Source organism: Amphiprion ocellaris, chromosome 22 (assembly GCF_022539595.1).
Source record: "Amphiprion ocellaris isolate individual 3 ecotype Okinawa chromosome 22, ASM2253959v1, whole genome shotgun sequence".
NCBI lineage: Eukaryota > Metazoa > Chordata > Actinopteri > Pomacentridae > Amphiprion > Amphiprion ocellaris.
The window spans coordinates 15,759,516-15,781,000 of NC_072787.1; the positions used below are offsets into that span (position 1 = coordinate 15,759,516).

The 21,485-nt window shown below is 42.8% G+C and overlaps 3 protein-coding genes across 10 annotated transcripts in view; 2 read left to right on the top strand and 1 right to left on the bottom strand.

The window, feature by feature from the left end:
* atp8a2 (ATPase phospholipid transporting 8A2) overlaps positions 1–1,998 on the top strand; it is a 55,732-nt gene extending 53,734 nt beyond the window's left edge. For all 8 annotated transcript variants that reach the window (XR_004847517.2, XM_035949133.2, XM_035949234.2 and 5 more), the window contains one exon: positions 817–1,998. Coding sequence is in view for 7 of the 8 variants with exons in the window: in XM_035949133.2 (XP_035805026.2) it covers positions 817–911 (95 nt within the window). In the remaining variant the exon portion in view is untranslated. The remainder of the gene's footprint in view (positions 1–816) is intronic.
* Positions 1,807–10,967, bottom strand: LOC111570444 (protein shisa-2). The gene is made up of 2 exons (XM_023273249.3): positions 9,666–10,967; positions 1,807–5,287 (listed from the first exon to the last, which is right to left on the bottom strand). The coding sequence occupies exons 1-2, from the start codon at positions 9,967–9,969 to the stop codon at positions 4,722–4,724; spliced, it is 870 nt and encodes a 289-aa protein (XP_023129017.1). The 5' UTR covers positions 9,970–10,967; the 3' UTR covers positions 1,807–4,721.
* Positions 10,968–11,804: 837 nt separating this feature from the next.
* On the top strand, positions 11,805–19,732 carry spice1 (spindle and centriole associated protein 1). The gene is made up of 18 exons (XM_023273375.3): positions 11,805–11,958; positions 12,146–12,244; positions 12,842–12,889; positions 13,273–13,413; positions 13,526–13,628; positions 14,197–14,315; positions 14,428–14,516; positions 14,607–14,749; positions 14,875–15,000; positions 15,080–15,354; positions 15,784–15,915; positions 16,023–16,149; positions 16,242–16,367; positions 16,468–16,904; positions 17,764–17,950; positions 18,031–18,097; positions 18,510–18,573; positions 18,650–19,732. Exons 2-18 carry the CDS (start codon positions 12,146–12,148, stop codon positions 18,704–18,706), a joined length of 2,340 nt encoding a protein of 779 aa, XP_023129143.2. The 5' UTR covers positions 11,805–11,958; the 3' UTR covers positions 18,707–19,732.
* Positions 19,733–21,485: the final 1,753 nt, after the last annotated feature.

Consider the following 21,485-nt stretch of genomic DNA (forward strand, 5'->3'; position numbering starts at 1 on the left):
TAAGAGAAAAGGGTAATCTCTTTTCTATATTTAGAAAAGGGTTGGATTCTGCCAAGAGTGCACAAAATGTTTATGTGCTGTTCAACTGGTGACAAATTCTCAACCACTGAGTTAATCCACATGTTTGTCAGGTGTTTGAAGGATATTATTAAAGGACGTCCTAAACTGCAGCTTTACTTAAATGACACAATACCACAGATGATGATAAGAACACGAGAACGGCGTGTCCATCAGGGCCGTATCAGGCACTTGAATGTCCACAACTAAGAAATCGTTTCAGACAGCATGGTATGACAGACAATCTGCCACATGACTGCAGACCACGTCTCACTATCTGAACCAGGGATCATCACACCTGACTTGTAAATGTGTAAAATCCCTAATGAAGTTGTTGATCTGCTCAACCAAAAATTATCTGCTCAAACTGTTAGGAATCACCTGAGGGAAGCTGGTTTGTGATGTCATTTCCCACACCAAGGTGTTAATCTAACAGCAGAACAGTAACTTAAAAGGCTTCAGCGGGCAACTATTCATGTTCACTTTACATTAGCAAGATGGAGGACGATTATTTTACTGATGAATCTTGTTTTCAGCTGTACAGAGCAGATGACAGACATTGTATTTAGTGACTGTAGGGAGAGTGGCCTATGATACACCAGGGACAATGAGCATGTCTGCAGTTCATCAATGGCTATCTGAATGGCCAGTGATACTGACGTGAAAACATCACACCACTTTTGCGTTTATATTGTTATTTAGTGTGCTTTGTCACACTCAGTACAGCCGTTGAACTTCTCCTCTGTTGTCTCTCTGCAGATGGCTATGCCTTCTCTCAGGAGGAGCACGGCGTGGTGTCCCAGTCCCAGGTGGTTCGCTCCTACGACACCACCCGCCAGCGCCCCAGCCTCTAGCCCCACCCCTGATCAAGGCGTTGGCTCACCGTAGCAACGGTTGTCCAGGTGACAGCGGAGACAGACTTAAAGTGACACCCTCACGCCGGGTGACCGACCCCTGCTGTGGCCTTACTGGAACAATGACCTGACCCCTCGCTGGGGGCGGGGGGTCACGGTCAGGCGTGGTGGCCGTCGCTGGCGCATGGAGGACCGACTTGGGAAAAGGGACCAGGCCACATATACTGAATAAACATTGTTGAAACTCACAAAAAGCTGCACAGGCATGAGCAATCACATCCGCGCACAGACATAACAAGTCAAACTCAGAGACTGCTCCTCATATCTGTATACCCCCCAGACTGGGTTTGCTTCATGCCGCTGTGTGTCAACATGTGTGTGTGTGTGCGCGTGTGCGTTCCAGTGCGTCTGTATCTGCCTGTGCATGTGTGTCTGCACGCATTGGCGCTCCCGTGTTTGTGTGCATGTGTGTGTCGGTCCATGTGCGTTTCGCTTCCCCCCCCCCATCTCCCGCTTACGAGGCGGCTGGTCTGTCATCACATGCCGACGCGGAAAGAGACGTCATAATAAACGCACACACTCACACACGTACAGATGAATTCCTTTTAAAGGGATGGAGGGAAGCGTAGACCTGCCGGAGCCCTGCACCCCCAGCTACAGGCCGTAACCCCCCCCCACCCTCATTCCATCGCAGCACCAAGCCTCACTGCCAAACACCACAGAGATGCCACTGAGGCAGAACCCCAAACTGGACCACCACCCTGCTGCAACCCCTCCTGCCCCGCTGGGACCTCCTCTTGCTTATCTGCCCTCCTTATCTCCTCCATCTCATAGCCGCTCTGCAGCCTCCATGTCTCTCCTCCATTTAAAAAAAAAATCCACTTTATTTTTCCTGTTTTTTTTTTTTTTTTTTTTTTTTTATTCTGACCGCTCCTGTGATCCCCGATGCCACCTGTCTAGCATCACCGGCTGATGTAGAAGCAGCATGCCAGGCATCAGCGCTTCCTTCGGTTCTGTTGGACTTCCATTCTTTACTGGACTGTTTCTTTCCTTTTTTTTTATTATTATTAAAGTGGACATTAATGTGTATGTGTTTATATTTTTTTCTCTTTTCATTTAATGCCTGTTTTTGTACTCATATGTGGAGATAAGTCTTAGAGGGAATATTTTACTTGAACTAGTCCTAATAGGCATCCAAACAGAAAGGATTTGATTGAAAAACTCGGGTGGATCATGTGTTTTTTCTGGCTCGGGAATTTGTCTGAGTGTGGAGTCCATTGTCTGTGTGCTCTGCGTTGAGGACTCTCTGGGTCAGGAATGTAAGACTGAAAGGTTGTGAGGAGGGGGGGGGTTCCATCTGAGTCCTAATCATTAAATCTAATCAATCCATGGCCTGACCAAATGTCTTTGTGTTTTGACTGTAAGCGTTGTATTCCTGCATTAAAGTTGGGTGTTTTGAGTCCAACTGTTGCTCCGGGCGAGCTGGAGCGACTTGGTTTACATTTCACGCTGAAAATAGAATAGAAAAAATATATGGAAAAGGATGATTTGTACACGAGATGCATATGATTTCATATATTACCAGGATCAAAGTTCTCCCACGCTCCCTTTTAAAGCTCAGGAGAGTCGGTGTAGACGGACCATTAGTAGATCAGTTCACCCCCGTCCCCAACTGGAGATCCCTTTCCCACCCACCTTCCTGGATGTGGCCCAGCCCAAACCAACCACAGCTGCTGCTTCCAGTATGGAGAATCCATCGGGCCGCCGGCCGAGCAGGAGCCAGAGAGCCATTTATGCTTTTCAACTCCTCCCCAGTGACTCTCCAATGGCTCGCTCCGCTTTCCACATTACTGTAGCTGAGTTTCTGGAGGAGCCTGCCAAAAGTCTACACCTCCGCATCGTCAGAGTTTCAAACTGTCCATTGTTGTGGTTTATTATTTCTCCTCTCTGTGTGTCGGCTGATGTGACAGGTATTCGGTCTGCCCTCAGTGGGAGGTAGACCTGTCTGTGAATGTGTGTAATGCCTCTAATAGCTTAAGTATGTGTCTTTGTGTGTGTGTGTTTTTAGGGGATTAAGACAACCCATTCGCCACACAGATTTGCTTTTTGTTAACTAAGCCTCGTCTCCTAATGTGTGTTTAAGTACCACTCATACCCTCATGGTTTTTAAAGTGGAAAAAACATTGCTATTTTCTGTCAGTGCAAACTGACAGAAATCAGTGACAAATAAGCTCTCGACACACCACTTTCTGTTTTAAAATGTTTATTTTTTTTTTCAAATTCATATGAAAAACGATTCTGCATCAAATCTCTTTGTTTCAGATGGAGCAAACACATTCAGCTTAAGTGAATCCACTGTTTTACAGATGGTTTTGTTTTGTCTCACACAAGCTGCCCGCTGTAACGTACAGACATTGTGCGTGGAGAACAGAAGAGGTGCACAGACATACAGGTTTCAGGACATCTCAGGCTGCACGCTCAGTGGAGCAGCACATTCCTCAAGTTGCATGTTTCTCAGTTACCGGTGACCCAGCAGTGCAACAACACACATGATGGCTTAAAATTCAACAACTTTCACTTTCTTTTTTTTTTTTTTTTTTTTAGATTAACATTCAATAACTGCCACTTCTGTGTCTTTCTTGAGTGGAAAATAATGAGTCAGAGGTGCCCTGGAGCTGCCTGTACTAATGCACTGAACTGTGGTAGTGTTAAATACACACACACACACACCTCTCACAGGAGAGAAGTGAAGGGGGCAGCTGGCAGAGTTTTTGCTGTATAATTAACTCTGTAATCTTCAGAGAACTGCCTCTCACTGCTCTGTCACACACTCACACTTCCAAGGAACATTAACTGCCAGCCGCGGGTGAATATTGTCATTTTTGGGGTCTGTGAGTGTGTTTCCGCTCAGGGCAGTTGGGGGTTTTTGTGTTTTTTTCTTTCTGGGTGGCAGGAGGGGGGTTGTATAGTAGGGTGGAGCGTCACAGTCCGTGTCCTGTGTTCACTTCATTAGAGTTTAAATGGCCTACGGGGAGATTGCGACTGCCTTTCACATCACGCCACCTGCATTTCCCATTACACAAAGTTCACTCACAGTTACTCATACGACCACATCCCTCCACACTTCACACTGTCCCAACCTCACACACACATACAGTACAAACATCTATCCACATGCTTTCTTTCTTCATACTTTTAACACAAACAAAAATATACTGTATTGTAGAAACCACTCACAATCATTCACAAGCACAGATGTGCACATGGCATAAACACAGCATGTGGTCATTTTTTTTTTTTTGCTTGAATATCCATTTGTCATACAGTCCCCTGCTATAAATCATCCAGTCATCACTCATTCCCACACATATAAGCCAACAAATCTTTTTTTCTCGATCACACACACATCCATGCAAACACAAATACATGCAGCCTTTATTTGAGCTGCAGGCTGCAGTGAACTGTGTGTTATTACCCATCTGGGCTATATAACCCTCCACGATGCAGTTTTGTCTTTGCATCAAGACAGAGAAGTGTTTACACATCCATTTACCCCATCGCAGGCTGAGCTTTGCTCGTTCCGACTTGCCAAGAGATCATATGAAACACTAAACAGACACACACCACACACTATAGCAGAGCAGGCCCTGCTACCAGCAACAGCTTTATGAGTCCTTCATGTGAGTCTGATTCCCTGCCTTTTGTTTTCCCACTCTGGCGTAAAGGTCTCTGCCTCAGCTCTCACAGGTTAAACTTCACAAGTCAGTCTTTGCAACAAAGTGGTAGAGTGGTCTGCAGGTTGGCCCCTCATCACACTGTCACTGGAGGGTATTTCTGGTCACTGGTGACACTGGACCCTGCGTTGGGAGGAGGGCAGGGGGACTGGAGGGGTCTGTATCCTCCCTGAGTGGGGTCCAAGAAGGTAGGGGTAGGGGACACAGGGTGGGCGTAGCCGATGTACTGCGGGTGCAGGAACTGTCCCTGGTGAGGCATGATCTGGGTGGCCTGCTGGCAGTTGAGAACGGAGAAGTTGGTGGGCATGTTGACGAAGACGCTGGCGTCGGGCGGCAGACAGCAGGAGGCCTGAGCCCGCATGAGGGGAGGCGGTGCAGGACGGGGGGCGGCGGGTGGAGCAGAGGAGCTGGACGAGGTGGCTGTGCTGGACTGCCGGGATGAGGAACCCCTGGAGGTGCTCGCCATCATGGGGATGGTCTCCAAGAGGCGCCCGCTGCTGGTCCCGCCTCCTGTGGCACCTGATGACGACAGTTCCTGCTTGGGCCGGAGGCAGCGGCAGCAACACACGGCAACCACAGAACCCACCAGGATGAAAGCTACGAACACTGAGCCCACGATCAGGAAAGGCACGTAGATGGGCACTACAGAGATGGAAGAAGAAGATGACAGATTCACATTAAACAAAAACTGGTGAAAGATCTGGATTAGCAGCAGAATACTGAGTAGAACATGAAACTTCATGCTCACATGTGTTGCTCCTGTGCACAGGAGCTCCTGCATGTGAGTGCAGATTGATTGAGACAGTGAAACAAAAGACTGAGCAAGAGGAGTGCTTGGAATAGAGCAGGAGAATTGAAGGTACACTGGGTTTGGGTCCCCAGGGAGTCCCAGGCTCTCATTAGCAGGTATTAACTTTGTTTTGGTCTGTTTTAATCCTCCGCTCCCTGCTGTGTCCCCACCCTCCTCCACCCTGCAGGCCTCGGTGTGTTTGCATGGGTGACATTCTTAAGCCCGACTGACCACAGATATTTGTGACCCTTTTTTTTTTCCTTCGGCTATTTATGACTAAGCCTTTGAAAATAACTTACTCAAGTTGAACTACAGTACTTGGCATCAGCTTAAAGAAAGGTATTAAAGTGGACTGATTTAATGTAGCTGAATAGGAGGTTATTCAGACCTTTAAATCAGTGGAGTGAGCCAGTCCTTTCTCACTGACCTTTTATTTCTTTTTGTTTAAAGCAACAAATCATACTCCCAAAGTGTGTAACTCTCCTGATTCCACCAATCAGAGCATTGTTTGCTGTGTAAAGCAGCAGAAGCATTACTGAACAGGTACAAGTCTTGACATTTTTATACATGAAGATCTCAGTTTCAGTCCATAAATTTGTTAAGTGAGCAGGAGACGCTCCAGCGACAACTTCGAAACATGATAACTTTCCCCTACAGTTTTTCTAACTGTACTTTTTTCACCTAATAGCAAAAGCACAGATTGAATGTATTTGGCTGAAACAGGGTGACATTCAAGATGAGGTCACTGATGAGGTGTTTTCCTCAATCATTCATTCCCATGCTGGCTGGCACAAACACCTTAAGAACACAATAACGTCCATGTTACATTATAAGTGATTAGTTGTGTTTTATTGTTCCCACAGGGTGTAGTTATTTTCCACTTTGAATGTGCCCGTGTGTTACGAGGTGTAACTGTATGCCAGAGAGAGAGAAGTGGCAACTGGCTCCAGTTTCCTTTTGTCTCTGGGCTCTTTGAAATACATCCACACGACTCTGAGAAAATGCTCATCAAAAGTAGCAGGGCATTAAAAGGATTACTGCCTGAAACTTGTTAAGAGCTGGAGGTCATTCATTGGCAGAGCCTGGTAACAAAAGGTGCAGGCCAGCGGCAGAAGAGGCCGAGGCACGGTGACATGAAACAAACCAGGACCCTGACCCATTTCCAATCAACAAGAAGTGGTGTCAACTTCAGAGGCGAATGCACCTCATAGCTACACGCCTCCCAGTGAACAGGTTTCAGCAGGGACTTTGTATGGAAGCACACATAAGAGCACAAATGTCTCAGGGAGACTTTCACAGGCCTCTTTTCTTGCACTTACATAGCCCCGACCTCAACATTTCTGCCTCCACTCCCTTCTTTTCTGCATGGGTGACGAGGATTAGTAATAGTGAAAACTTTCTTCTTGTGTTACTTCATCCCTACTTTCACTGCAGAGCTGCGTTCCAAGATGCCGTTCAGTAAATCACTGATGCAAGAAAAAAAAAGGTCCTGCTTGAAGTTGAGCATGCAAAGTGGTGGAAGAAGTACTTTGCTTAAATAGAAATAACAACACAACCATTTAAAAATGCCCTACTGTAGTATATTTCACTGTTAGATCATTACTAATGCATCAAAGTGGAGCTACTTTTAACTGCAGTTGGGTTCCCATCCCAAGGGTCACTGCCCCTCCAAAGGGTCACAAGATAAATCTGGAGGGTCAAGAGATGATTAATGGAGTAGAAAAGAAGAAACAACACTAAGAGTGTGTTTCCATGCTTGCAGCTCTGTCAAACTGTCCTCAGGCACAGTTGTGCTTTGAGCTGAATGCTAATGTCAGCATGCTTACATGACCACATGCTGATGTTGAGCAGGTACAAAGTTTACCATGTTAACCAGCATGTTAGGATGCTAAATACACACAAAATACAGCTGATTTGCATGTGTTTGATCCCAAACCAAAGACTGTTGACCTGGTGATGGTGCTGTATGAACATTTAAGGGTCCACTAAAGTTAATTTCCACCCACAGAGACACCTCACCAGCAAGTCTACAAGCTCACTTTGTGCCACACAAATATTTTCTTTGGGTTTTTTTTGTGGAATATTGTAGGATTTTACTGCTTGATTTTGAATCTAAGTTAACCCATTTGGGAGGTTTAGGGAGGAAATGTCTTTTCAGAGGCAATGCCAGCAGCTCAGAAACATGTGAAGAGTGACAAAGCAGACTCACTGTGGGTTTTTCTGAAAGGGGTCACAAGTAAAAAATGTTGTGAATCCCTGGTTTAATAATTACCATTGTGCTGTAGTTTTTAGGCATGTGTGAATATGATATTTCTCTCAGAGTTGTTATGCAGTACAGACACAATTTAAATATAATTATTTGAAAAACTATAAGTACAGTATTCCACTGAATATCACCACTGAGTATAATGATACTGAGTCCAATCTGGAAAACTTTTCTCTCGACGTCAGCCCATGAAAGCTCACCATATTTCAACAGAAGGACTTTACTTCTCTTGCTGTGAGTGAATCTTAAGCACAGAAGTCTCAGTCTGTGCACATGGCAGTTGCAGCCCTCCCATTGTTCCCTGTCACTTGTCCACACCTGTTGCTGCAGTTGAGCTGAGGCGGCCATGCTACGGCAGCAGCAGCCCCCTCTCTTAAGCCCTTGTTTTGGGCAGAGTCTTTGTGGCTGGCTGGCTGGCTGGACTCCCCCTGTCTCCTCAGGCTATCCCACGGGCATTCTCCTGTTCCTTAATACCATATGTTCCTTCATGTTGAGCACATTAATAATTTCCTGCCTGTTTTTCCCTGACATTGTAGTGTGTATCTTTCTGAGATGATGAATAGGCTGGTTGAGAAATGTAGAAAATGCACAAAGTGAACTGGGCTATGCCTGAAAAAACACTTCCTCTTTTCTTAGTGAGAAAAAAGCTGCTTTTCTTTAAATTATTTTGGCTGGAGGCCACTGGATGAAATGTATATACCTCTTCCTGCAGTGATAAGGCATGATAGTATTAGCAAATGACAGATTATCGCTGGAGGACCAAAGGGGGCATAATATCCTCCAGGGAAACATGAAAAAAGTCTGTGCTGCATTTTTCTCCCATGTCCAATATTTGGACCATTATCTACTTGCTGACTTTTATTCAAGATATGATGCAGTTTTAAGAGGATATAGATTAATTCATGGTATTGTAAGCAATGATGAATGAGGTCCAGGAGTAGTAAGAAGTCTGCACTGTCACTTAATCCACTATATAGGTTGGAAAATGTGGGTTATTTTTTTGCCTCTGGTTTAATAAATGTATGTATGTGAGCGTCTTGGTTGAGTGTGAATTCCTTCAGGCCCACAGACACTGGAGAAGCTGCAGTGGGGGAATTACAGCAGCAACTTGACAATTGGAATGGGACTCCACAAGCCTTTTAGAAAATGATACATAACGCGATTTGTGATTTTTTTTTTTATGAACAGAGCTGTCAGCACCCTTGGCGAGCCACTGTCCAAGATCCGGTCAAGTCCAAACTTGATCCCCGTGGGGACAGCGTGATCTGAGCCCGGCCCCTCTTGCACTGTTACAGAACAAACACAGCTATTTATAAAGTGCAGCAGCACGGCACAGTTTGCCATTTGTGCGCGCAGTTAACTGGTTTTTTGGAGGAGTCTGCTGTCTCCTGCAGCTGTCGTTGCCAGCCGGGAACAGGCAGCAGATGAATCCCCTGACAGGGAGACACTGTGAGTCTGCCGAGGTTTATGAGAGGAAACCAAAGCTTGTAATAGGTCCGCATTTACAATATCAGATTTAAGACATCCTGTGCATGCGCTCTGGGCACTATTAAATGTATAAAGATGGCTTATTCGATGTTTTTAGATTAAGAAAACATTCAAAAAAGATTTAAATGAGAGTGCACTCACTCCACTAAAGTAACAGGTCAGTAGCTGTGCATTGTCTTTTACACATTTCAGTCTCTCTCTGGCATTAATCACTCTTAAATCTACAGCATTTCAATGGAGATTAAAGGCTCTTTGTTGAGACAGTTCCTGTTCTTTAAAACTCCCCTCATGATTAAATCATTTCTTGAATCTTATCTTTATACAGTTCTTTGTCTTTTTTCACTCCCCATTGCCTCTTCTGCTTTTCATTTGGACTTTATTTGTTTTACCTGCTATACTTGCAGTAAAAGGTGGCTATGATTAATATTATTATCCACAATAACTGTGTCAGTTTTGGACTTTATGGGCTTATATACCTGCACCGGAGTCCTTGTTCTCTTTGCTCTCTGCCCCGGGCTCCTGTGCCTGCCGGTCGTTATCGCAGCTGCCCTGATCCAGTCGTGCGTCCGTGCTGGAGCAGCAGTAGCGCAGCTCGCATTTTCCACAGCAGATGATCGCGTCCTCTGCGTCGATCTTCTCCGGGCACTGGAACCCTTCTTTCCAAACTCCCTGCGCGTCGTGCCAGCCGTGGCAGTATTCCCCGCTGGCTTTCACGTCGATTATAACCAGGAGCAGAGTCACAATCGTGGTGACAGATATCGGGAAACCTCCTCCCCACATTCTCGGCCAGGTGGCCCGCAGCCGCACGCTGGCGCACTGGCAAACACAGAGAGGGTTTAGTCTCCGCGTCGAACCTGGACAAGGGGACGATACGCTGGGTCTGTGCGATAAAGGGAGCTGAGGGGATGAAGTGAGGGAGCCACAAACCACTTAGAGCCTGTCATTTGTTAGAGGAATCCCGTGCGTAATTCAGATCCAGCGTCTCCAAAGGTTGGCTCCGTGGCGCAGGCGATTATCCAGGATTTGTGTAAAACGCCGAGTAGATGCTACTGAAAGTAAAATTGTCACAGAAAATATAGACCTCAGCCTAACTGATACTCCAGTTGTAAACCTTCAGAGCTCTGGTAAATCCAGCACGGAGCGACTAATGGATTTCCTTTGGCACCGCAGCGAGTCTGTCTCCTCCTAGCTCTTCAAATGACTTTCCGCAGGGATGCAGGGAAACCAACACTTGTAGTCTGATCCATGGGCGCACAGCTGCTGTCACTCCTGAGTCCTCTCACCGCAGGGCCCGTGCGTAAAGATAACGTTTCCAACTTTTGTGGCGTGGTCTGCATTGTTGAGTGTCAGAAGTCAGTCAGCCAAGTGTGTGTCAGTCCGGCCAGATTGAAGTGCAGCGCGCAGGATCTATCCTACTTTGTGTCAGAGGGAGAGGGGCGTGTAGAAAGTCAGATGCAAATACACCTCACTGTAATCCGGTGATAAACTGCTGGAAAGACGAGAGTCCTGTTCAAGCCTTTAGAATAAAACATGCAACGTGAAATAAAATGCTGCGATTTTGTTGAAACCCTTTTTTCGTGAAGACGTAAAAAGTGAAATAAAAAGATATTTCAGTGTTACCATATAAATATGTTTCCTTTCAGGCCATCTAGTCCCCCAGACTGGACTTAAACTTTCAATTTTTAGCCAAGGAAATTTACATCTCCATCAGATGTTCTTCAGATCTTGAAGGCATGCAGAGAGACTTCTGCAGACTTTTCTGGTTAAATTAATTCGTGGTAACTTCCATGCCACCTCTGCTGAGTTGCTTTTACTTTTAAGATGACACACCTTGTTTGCAGTGAAATGGTGCCCTCTTGACGCAGCCTCTGACATCATTCCACATCAGAGATTTGCTTGGAGCGGTTACCCCAGAGTTCAGTTACAGTTTGAGCTTTGTGCTGAATGAACCTCCCTGTCAGTTTTGTCCTGGTGAGGAGCAGCTCAGACTTTTGGCAGTTTGGCACTTTGCCTGCAGAGACCTCTGTACTGCACACACTAACACAGATTTAAGTGGTGACATTGCCATCTAGTGGTGTTGCCAGATGTTTGCACATCTGGCAGGGGGAGAAAAAACTTATTTGGGCTTGGTGAATACTAGAGGGAACAGCAGCATGCGTGAATCCAACATCATGATGATTATTAGCACCAAATGTAAATAGAATATGCAGATAGGACGCATTCTGTCGGTTGGCATTATTATTAACGTCATTATTTAAACACAAATATGACCTCTAGTAGCTGTAGTATTTCTGTTGTTTCATTTACAGTATTTATTAGAATTATTTAAGTTGAGAATATGCACAAAAATCTAAATAATATGGTGTATAAAACACTTTTTAATATATTTTGTGTATCATATCGTACACAACTTTAATATTTAGTGTTCTGTATAAATCAAATTAGATATTTTGAAAAAAAAAAGTCAGTAAATGTGTTTATAAAAAAAGCACAGCTCAATTATTTTTTACAGCTGTTTCAAAGAAAGGCCTCCTTTTCCATCACTGAGCCTGTTTTATTAGCAGAACTTCATTTCCCAACATGCTCCACTGTGAAGCGGTATCCGTAGCAACAGCGCAGGAAGTGGCGCGCAACTGTTGAAAAACTGTCACACAACAAACTGACTTGAAGGTTTTGATGCTGTTGAACGTCGTGAAGTTGAAAGTATCAGCTTTAAAACCTGTTTAAGGGACTCTTCTTGTTACTCACCGTGGCTCTGAGTCTTTAAATGTAAGTGCAGTTTGAATTTTAATGTAGCATTGTGAGCTAACGGTGCTCAAAACTTGAAACGTGACTGAGAGCTAGCTTCGTTTGTTACACGCTGACTGGACACGTCTGCTAAATAGTTTGTTTGAAGACGACACGCTGTATTTGTATGAATTCATAGGAGTAATGCTTTCATATTGTCCGTGGGCAGATGTCGTTTGTGAGAGTTGGGCGTCCACAGCAGTACAGCAAAGGAAAAAGGCCTGTTCGTCCAAAGAAAGCAGCAGCAGTTCCCAGAAGAGAGTGGGTGGTGAGTACTGACAGCTTCCACACCATGTAAACAACAAGCATGTTTCTTTTGTACTTGCACTTCTTGTCTCTACTCAAGTGGAATGCTTGATAAAGTAGTTGTTAAGCTCCAAAAAAATGGAGGATAGTCAGCTTATCTTTCCCTTATTTATATAGAAAAGAGTATTACATATCTGGAGAGTATTACTTATGTGAGGAGCGGTCAGTCGCTCTCATCCTGTGTAGGGGTTCTCACTTCTTTCTTACTCTAAACAAAAGTTAAATTTAAACACTTTTTGAGCTGTTGACCTGGTGACAAATTGTCAACCACTGAGTTTATCCAAAATCTAGTCGGGTGTGGCTTTAAACAGCATTGCTCATATAGCATGATCAGTAGAAAGATATTACTTTGACCAGTGACTTTAAAAGGTCACCTTACAATGCAGCTTTTATTCACGATACTGATAGCTTGCTGGATGCTGGTATGTCACTTAGGGCTATAGGCTAGCCTTGAATATCCACCAATACTGCCTATAGATCCGGTACTTTAACTGTACATTTAGGAGTTTTTGGTAAAACACCTTTCGTTAAAATCTAACCACCGATTATTTGGTTTCAGAGCACTGTCAATGACCTGTCTGTGCACAAGCCTACACCTGCAGAGCTGGTAAGCTGTTTGGTCATGTGCTTGTTGTATTTACACTCTTAGTACTTGGTCTGTATACTTACTCTTAGTTTGTGTAACTGAGAGTCAAGGCTGAGGCAGATCTGCACCATCATATCCTGTGACACATTGTACCTATATTACAAATCTGCAGGTCTTGCAGTTTAGTTATAATACTGAGGCTTATTACAATATCAATAGTATTTAATCAGAAATAATTCAGCCCTTATATATATATATATATATATATATATATATATATATATATATATATATATATATATATATATATATATATATATATATATATATATATATATATACCATGAAAACAGATGTTAATTGTAGCCCACATAGGATTGCCTTATTGTTCTCTTCTGCTTCAGAGTCATCGGCATGAGATTCACAAATCTCACAACAAGGCTGCAGCTCAGTGGGAGCTCAAAGAAAAGGCCCTGAAACGCCGTTTCAGACATGCAGGTAGCCCTGGACCTCTGGACCAGGCCAGCCTCAGCATCATCAGGGAGGTGTGTGATGATTCATCTGTACTATTTGTGTCTTCTGTGCTGGTTTGATGTTGTTGAATATGACTGTGCTTAATTAAGCTCAGTGCTCTTGTGTGTCGCTGTATTGCTGCAGGTTTTCTCTGATCAGCTTCTGCTGCAGGATGTGCTGGCCAGATCTGACAGAGCCATGGCTGTAGTCAAGGACCTGTTTGGAGATGCTCCACGCAGACACACTGGTATTAAACAGCTTGATTTATTATACTTGGAGTGATTAAATAGAATGCACTGTAGTCCCTTATTTGTAAAATGTCATTCACACAACTTTTTGAAAAAGATGCGCTGGAAGATTAAGTGTCCATCCTGATATTTCCATTTGCAGAGCCATGAATGCTCGTCTGTGGTTGTAGTTACACTACTGTTCAAAAGTTTGGGGTCACCCAGACAATTTCATGTTTTCCATGAAAACTCACACTTTTATCCATGTGCTAACATAATTGCACAAGGGTTTTCTAATCATCAATTAGCCTTTCAACACCATTAGCTAACACAATGTAGCATTAGAACACAGGAGTGATGGTTGCTGGAAATGTTCCTCTGTACCCCTATGTAGATATTCCATTAAAAATCAGCTGTTTCCAGCTAGAATAGTCATTTACCACATTAACAATGTCTAGACTGTATTTCTGATTAATTTAATGTTTTCTTCATTAAAAAACTGCTTTTCTTTCAAAAACAAGGACATTTCTAAGTGACCCCAAACTTTTGAACAGCAGTGTATCTTAAGTTACACATGTATTTCCACAGGACATCCCAGTGTGACCATGGCTCCAAACTGTGACTCTGACTCTGAACTGCCTGTTCTCCAGAGACCAGATCCTCCAACTCATCTGTCCCTCCTCAGCCAGTCTATGATGGATCAAGAGGTGTGTGTGTTAATGAGACTGTCATTTACTGTTAGTACCAGCGTTTATTCATGTGCTGTATGATTTTTTGGCCAACATTAACACGTGTCATTTATGATTTTTTTCATTTCAGGCACTTAATGAATTAGAAGCTTCAGAAGAAGACCATAAACACATAAATTCCCATCCGTCTGGCAGTTCAGAATATAATGTAATCCGAAGGTACTAATCCCTGTGAGATGAACAGTACCTGCAGACTGGTGCACAGATGCTGCTGTCATTTTGTATCACTCATAATGTTTTTCTCTGCAGGACCAATGTAAGAAAAATGAAAAAACAGACTGGGGGTAGAGTGATGGAGGAACAGAAAGTCCATCATCCCAACTATCACCATGGAGATGAGGATAATGTTCCAATGACCCCCTGCACATCAGGCAGAGCACCAGACCAAGCAGGTAGGATGAAGAGATAACCTAATGAAAGGGGCTTGGTTCCATTATAAAGACTTCAATAATCTAAATGTTGTGCTGTATATCAGGTGTCAGAGTTCTACATTTACACTCATCTAATCTTGTTGCAGCTCTCAATGCCACAGTGGCTGTTCAGCGTGTTCGGTCCAAACAGAGTCAGTCTGAGGAAGGCAACGAGGATCATTCAGTCCTGGTTTCTCAAGTCCTGAATCCTGAACAGCCTCTCAGCCAGTCAGGTAGTACAAATATTCTTGAAAATGAAATACTCAATGTGAAAATGGCACCGTACTATAAAATATGTTTTGTGTTTCATAGGACGGATCAGAAGTCACACCAGCAGAACCAGAAAGTGTGTTTCTCACAGTTCACAGCTGGATGGCTCCTCTGTCGCCTCTCTCAGTGGGGACCAGTCCAGTCTGGGGCTGCTGCAGTCCATGCTGGGTCAGGTGGAGGCAGACCTGGATGCTCTGAGTCCTGACACAGAACCAGCATCCGCACAGAGTCCGAAACAGCAGAGAACACAAGGCCTCACGGGATTCTCTGTCGCCTTGGTCACCACAATCGGACGTTTAGTGCATCTTCTCAAACAGGTTTCATAGTAAATCTAAGCAGCGTTATAGAGATTATTTTCAGATAGGCAAGACTTTTCTCATAAAAACTCTGCCTTCAAAGAGTTTGTTGGACTGCTTTTGTTAGCTATTTAATGCTGAAGCTGTATTCAGATATTTATACCAGTATTTGTGCATGTTATGCCTCATTTATGATTTATCACGTGGCATGCATTCTTTAATATCAATCTTTTTTCAAAGCACTTTGTTGTGTTTTATATTTTTAAATGATTTCCTCCTTTCAAGCAGCCATTACTCACACTGGTTTTATTTTCTCAGAGTCATTTATTCTTTATTTTCTGTGTTTAAAAAGGGTTAGGGCTTTTTAGTTCAGTTTTACTTTGATATATGACACTGCTCAATCTGCTCTATCTATATCAATTCATTTGTCGTCTGCCCACATTGTGTTAGAGAGAAGATGAAGCTCAGAAAGAGGCCGAGGAGAGAAGAAGACTGGAGGAGGAGCTGAAAGAGCAGCGAGGGCTTATTGATGCTCTCACTGCTGAAATCATGACTCTGAGAGAAGAGGCTGCTGCCCTGCAGGTGGAACAGAGCTTACTGTATTGTCCAGTTCTTACTGTGCTAATAAACCATGTTTCAAGCAGTAAATTAAAGCGCTTTCATTTTTATGTGTTGCTTGTACCTCTCAGGCAGGGTTGCAGCAGCGGACAGCAGAGCTGGAGCAGAAGTTGGACACAGTGGTGTTGGTGATGGGAGGTCTGGGACTACTGGGGGAACACAGCAGCCAACCACAAGACTCTGATGTCCAAGCTGCAGGTTCAAACAGTCTGTGTGCGTCCGTCTACATGAATATTGTCTGTGCACATGTGGTTTATAATTGGTTTACTTTTTTATCGATTCTTGTGCAGTTTCTCAGTCTGCACCTGTTGCTGAGCGAATTTGTGAGAGACTTCCTGAGGAAACACAAGTTTCTGTTCCTTCTGCTGTCCTGCTGTCCCCACCTCGACAGACTGACAACTGGCAACACGTTTCTGGTAAACTACAGTCTTATTCTTTTCAGTTATCATTTCCCTTGATGTGTTCTTCTTTCAGTTCAATATGAGGCCCAATTTTGTGTTTTCTCCTCTTCCACAGTGACTCATCCTGTGCCACAGCATCATCAGCTTAATCCTGTAGAAACCCCGCGTTCCTGTGAGGACTTCCAGGCTCATGGCTCAGCCTCTAGTCTCAACAGTTTACCACTCACCAGACTCACCTCCGCCTCGTCACTGTCACAGATCTCCGACCCTCTCAGCGCACACCTCTCTCCAAGTGCAATGCTTGCTGAGATCGCTCAGCTGAACAGACAGAATGACCTGATCAGGGCTCAGCTCAGCCAGGTGAAGGGCCTCGAGTCAAAGGTCGGAGGATCGCTGAACAGTAGCAGCGAACGTAGGAGCTCGAGCTCCAGCAGCACAAGCAGAGTCACAGCTCAGAGTGTTGGAGAAAGAAGGAGGTGTGGGTCCAGCAGCAGCACAGGCAGATGGAGCCAGAAAATCCAGACTCCTGAGAAAGAGCAGCTGACTCAACAGGTGAGATTCAAATTGAATTTATGGCCCCCTGAGCTGCATGTCAGACAGCTGTGAAAACTCTCTCACACACCTTATAGATAGTGGGTGTCTGTGTCTCTCATTATATATAACTTTCTGAAACTGATGGTCCAACATTAATACCTACATCACTGGTCGATTACTAGCTATGTAGAGGTAGGAGAGGAGTGAGACATTGTAGCTCTAGCTCTCGTGTTTCAAATGTCTGTACAACTAAATGCAAAAACATATTATGTATAAAGGTCTTCGTTTAATGATTGTCTGAAAACGTCCAGCATTTCCTCTCTTTATAGTGGCCAGTTTTTTTTTTTCTTCCCACGTCTATTCAGATCAACTGTATCCGCGTTTGACTCATCATCTTAACCCTCACCATAAGTCCCTCCCTGCATGAGCTAAGAGGGCACATTAATATATCATATTATGAGTATATTTACTTTTTTACCAGGTTTTGTAAAAATGTTTGATGCAACATATATTAGATTCTTTGAAGCTTTTAAAAATTAAATTCCTGGTTCTGAAAGCCAGCATCAAGTCTGTCACAATGTAATATTATTAGAAAATTTAAATCTGACTAGGTTGTGGCATAAAAAATGTATCTTCCACTTCTATTTTTATTAAGCCGATTTGTTAGTGTTAGTTAACCCTCGATAAGAGTAGTTCACATTTTCATACAAATACAATGTCAAAAAAAGAATTTCCACATACTGTCAAAAACGAAACAGCAACGAAACTTCTCATTTCTTGTCATTTTCATAGGACACCTGTAACTTCTTCATGTTGCTCCAATATTAGTGGCGATCATCCACATTCACACAGGATTTGTTTCTGTTTTCTGGCTCAGGCAACATCATCTAACAGCCTGAGTGCAAACAGTGTGGAGCAGCGCCTCCTGGAGCTGAACAGACAGAGCGCAGCAGCCAGGGGTCGACTGCTGGACCTTATTGAGCAACAGAAGCAAAATGTTTCAGCCAGAGTGTCTCCCTCAGTCTCCCCCATCCCTCCATCTGCTTTCAGCCCAAATACAGCAGGTACGGTGGGTAAAAGCAGTATGTTGCGGTCTGTATGAACACGCATGACGGTTACAATCATTGCATCATATCATTTACAGCTGAAGGAGGAAGTCGAGAGGTGTTGCCTGAACAGGAGCTCTGGTCCCATGGCGCTAGTGAGAGACGGTGAGTTCCATGAGGAGGAACTGCGAGGTTCTTGCTCATTTTTAGCATGCTGATGCTAAAAGCAGTTTAAAAGAATTTGTTTCTTTTCAAATGGGCATCTTATGCAACATAAGGCAATACTAAATGGATATTTTCACCCCTAAATCCCAGGATTGGACTGCAGTAGAAAATGCAACCTATTCTCACCAAGTACAGGCAACTTATCTGCTAATGAAGCTATGGAGTCACTTAATTTTATCACAATAACAGAGTGAAAAATCATTGATGTATGGATTGTTTTTCAAATATGAACAAGTTTTTTATGTACTTCATTTAATATTTCAGTGTGCTTAGTGAAAACATTTGCCTCTTACATTTGTGTTAATATATTGTATTGTGCATTACTACATGATGGTTTATTTCTGTGCTACAGATATGCTGGTTCTAATGTGTCTTCTCACAGCTTTGGAAGAGAAACCAGCCATGGCAAAACACAGGTAAACTGTAGATAAAATGTATTCACTCACTTTTTACCAAACTGGATCTAAACAAATCTTTCTTTGTCCACATTAGATGGACAAGCCGAGAGAACGAGAAGGATGGTTTGCCTTGTCTGCACATGTGAGATGACGGGAGGGACAACCGAACAAACTTGAGGACCTTTAGTTAGAAAGCTGTGATTTTAGTATTTTATCTATGTTTTTTGACTGCATTAAATTGTCTAACATTTTTTTAACTTTTTTGTGACTTTTGGGTTTTTTGTCCAGGTTTTTTTTGTGCCAGACTTCTAAATATCTTTGCTTTGTAGTGAGAATTTTAGATGCATGATTAGTCATACTTTTTTTTAAAGTTAAACTGTGGATTGGGATGATAGGTATCGTTCTCCAAAAGAAGATGCTCACATTAGTTATAGCAGGGTTTTTCCTGCACAGAGAAATTTTATCACCAACACCAAAGTGATAAGAGGTAAAAAAAAAAACAAAAAAAAAACATTATTTATAGTCATGTCTTTTTAACCAGTATGGCAATTGAAGCTTCCTTAAGCATAGAAAATATTTTTGTTTTTTTGTTTACCAAGTAGACCCCAGCACAAAACAAGTCTTAATTATTACAAACCTATTTGCTGTCAGTAATACAGCTCTTGTTTTATTGATGAATCTAAGTTAAGTTTCTGTGGTTTGTATGCTGTCAGTTAAATGTCTTTGGCTTCATCTTTTATTTGGTGAACAGCACTTTGTGTTCCAAAAATATGCCTCTTGTAAACTTTATATTATGCTTTGTATGTGAAAACCACATACATTATATATCTGTGAGTGATATGTAAGCAAATAGAGTATTATATTCACAGGTCCTGTTTTCACTCAGGCTAATTGAGATCTACTAATTTTCTCTGATGTCTGCTGAACTTATAGCTTCAAATTTCACAATATTTTTCTAACTGTGCCTGGTCAAACTGTTTGTCTCTTTGTTTCTGGGGCTGTGGTTTGGTTATTCCACAACTTTGAAATATGTTTTACTTGACTTAGATTCAATTTCAGTCTATTTGTGTTTTTCAAACTGAGATAAAAGCTACATGCCGACAAGCCATGAAGAAAAAAAGGAGCCGGAGTGAGAGTGTGGAGGAGGAGCAAAATAAAATATTGTCTCCTGTGGTTATTTAAGGTACACAGAGATACTATGTTGGCTCATACACACAAATATTTTATTCTTTTCTCCCTGCTTTCTAATCTCTCATGTCTCAAACCTTTGTTTATCTTGAGTCTCTTTTTAGTCTGTTTCTGCCAGAATAGTTTGGCTTAACTGTGATAAACTGCAGGGGTCGGGAGGAGCTTGAAATATATCTCTGTACATCAAGAGTTGGAACTGTAACAAGTCTTCTTGTGTTGCTTTTCATCTCTCCTCTCTGGTCTTTGTCTCCAAATGCAGTTTTCCCTATACATATGTGCATTATATGATTTTTATGTACAGTCACTACTCCCTCTAAAATTGCTGCTGCCAAGAATTACACTCAGAGGAATTCTTATTATCCGAACAAAGAGATGAACTACCATGATCCAGATCACATTTGATGACTGGTTATCTAATGTAATTTTCTCCCTGAAGCAGCCTGGTTACCATAAGGAAGAGGGCAGTCTGTGAGTGACGCACTGTAGCCATGGCGACCAATTTCTGCATATGGCAGGAATATACAATTATATTTGGCTTTTCCTGTTGTTTATGCTGTCTCTTTGTAGTCTTTCCATTCATGTTTTACACGAGGTTCAGGAGGAAGTGTTGCACTGCAGTCCAAAGTCAGCAGGAGGCAGTAGTGAGCTGGTGCCCTCTTGTGCCTGCACCAGGTGAATTACTCACTTTTAAAATTACTTCAGATATTTGTGAACATTTATCTGTTTCAAATGGTGTAAAGTACCCTGATGCACCTTTCCGAACTCTGCCTTTACTTCTGCACACTGATTGTCAATCCACACAGATCTGTGCACAACAACAAAATCAAGAAGCAGCTGATGAAGAGGAACCAGCAGAGCAGTGATCAACTTATCTTCAAATCCAGGTAAAGAGTGAGTCAAAGACATGAATGATAAAACTCCTTAATTCACAATGCAAAAATCTCACTAAGTTGAGATTCTTACTGTATCAATCATTTAGTTGTATGTTGACAAACAAATGTTATCCTTTAGCTGTTAAAAAAAAAGTTTTATTACATTATTTCAACCTTAACACTTTGAAGGTATATTGCTTTTGTATTGAAGAAACTACAGCAATGGCTGATTTAGTCTGCAGACACTTTAACTTGCCAAAGCTGGAGGAGAACCGGTGTTACTAATAACATTAACAATGGCTCAGTTCTACTCAAGTGTCCCAGTAAATCATGACAGGACGACTAAGAGTTACACCTGTGTTTTTTCTACTGTGACATGCTGAAACGTATTTGGGAAAGTGTGTAAATTGTTTATATCTTTGTATAAGATGCTGTAGTTTTTTTTGTTCTGTGGCCAAAAAGACAATCAGGGAAGGGAAAACTAGAAAAACAGACTAAGAACAAGAGTTATGTGTCTGCCAAAACATCAGACATATATTTTTTAATTATTTTCCCATGAAAATAATCCTGTCCCATGTTAAAATAGGTTTTATGGAGCTCTACAGTGTTGCTTCCTCTAGAACGTGCAGATCCATGAAGTCTTCGTCTTTCTCTTCCCTCACCCCATTCTACTCACTGCTGCTCGAGCACACCAGCTCACCAACAACTGCTCAAACACTGCAAAAATACTCTATGCAGTGATAAGTTGTAATATTGAAATAATTCAGCCACATATGGAAAAAAAAGAACAGGAACAGATTCCGAACACGAATAATGTTACAGGAAGTCCCTTTAAGTTGTCAGGATTGGGTCTTCGGGTTTGTCATGTAC

Coding starts and splice junctions, on each gene's coding strand:
- spice1 (XM_023273375.3), top strand. CDS start 12,146: ATGTCGTTTGTGAGAGTTGGGCGTCCACAGCAGTACAGCAAAGGAAAA. Junction 12,245..12,841: donor TTCCCAGAAGAGAGTGGGTG/GTGAGTACTGAC, acceptor ATTTGGTTTCAG/AGCACTGTCAATGACCTGTC. Junction 15,355..15,783: donor TAGTGCATCTTCTCAAACAG/GTTTCATAGTAA, acceptor ACATTGTGTTAG/AGAGAAGATGAAGCTCAGAA.
- LOC111570444 (XM_023273249.3), bottom strand. CDS start 9,969: ATGTGGGGAGGAGGTTTCCCGATATCTGTCACCACGATTGTGACTCTG. Junction 5,288..9,665: donor GAACAAGGACTCCGGTGCAG/GTATATAAGCCC, acceptor CCATCTCTGTAG/TGCCCATCTACGTGCCTTTC.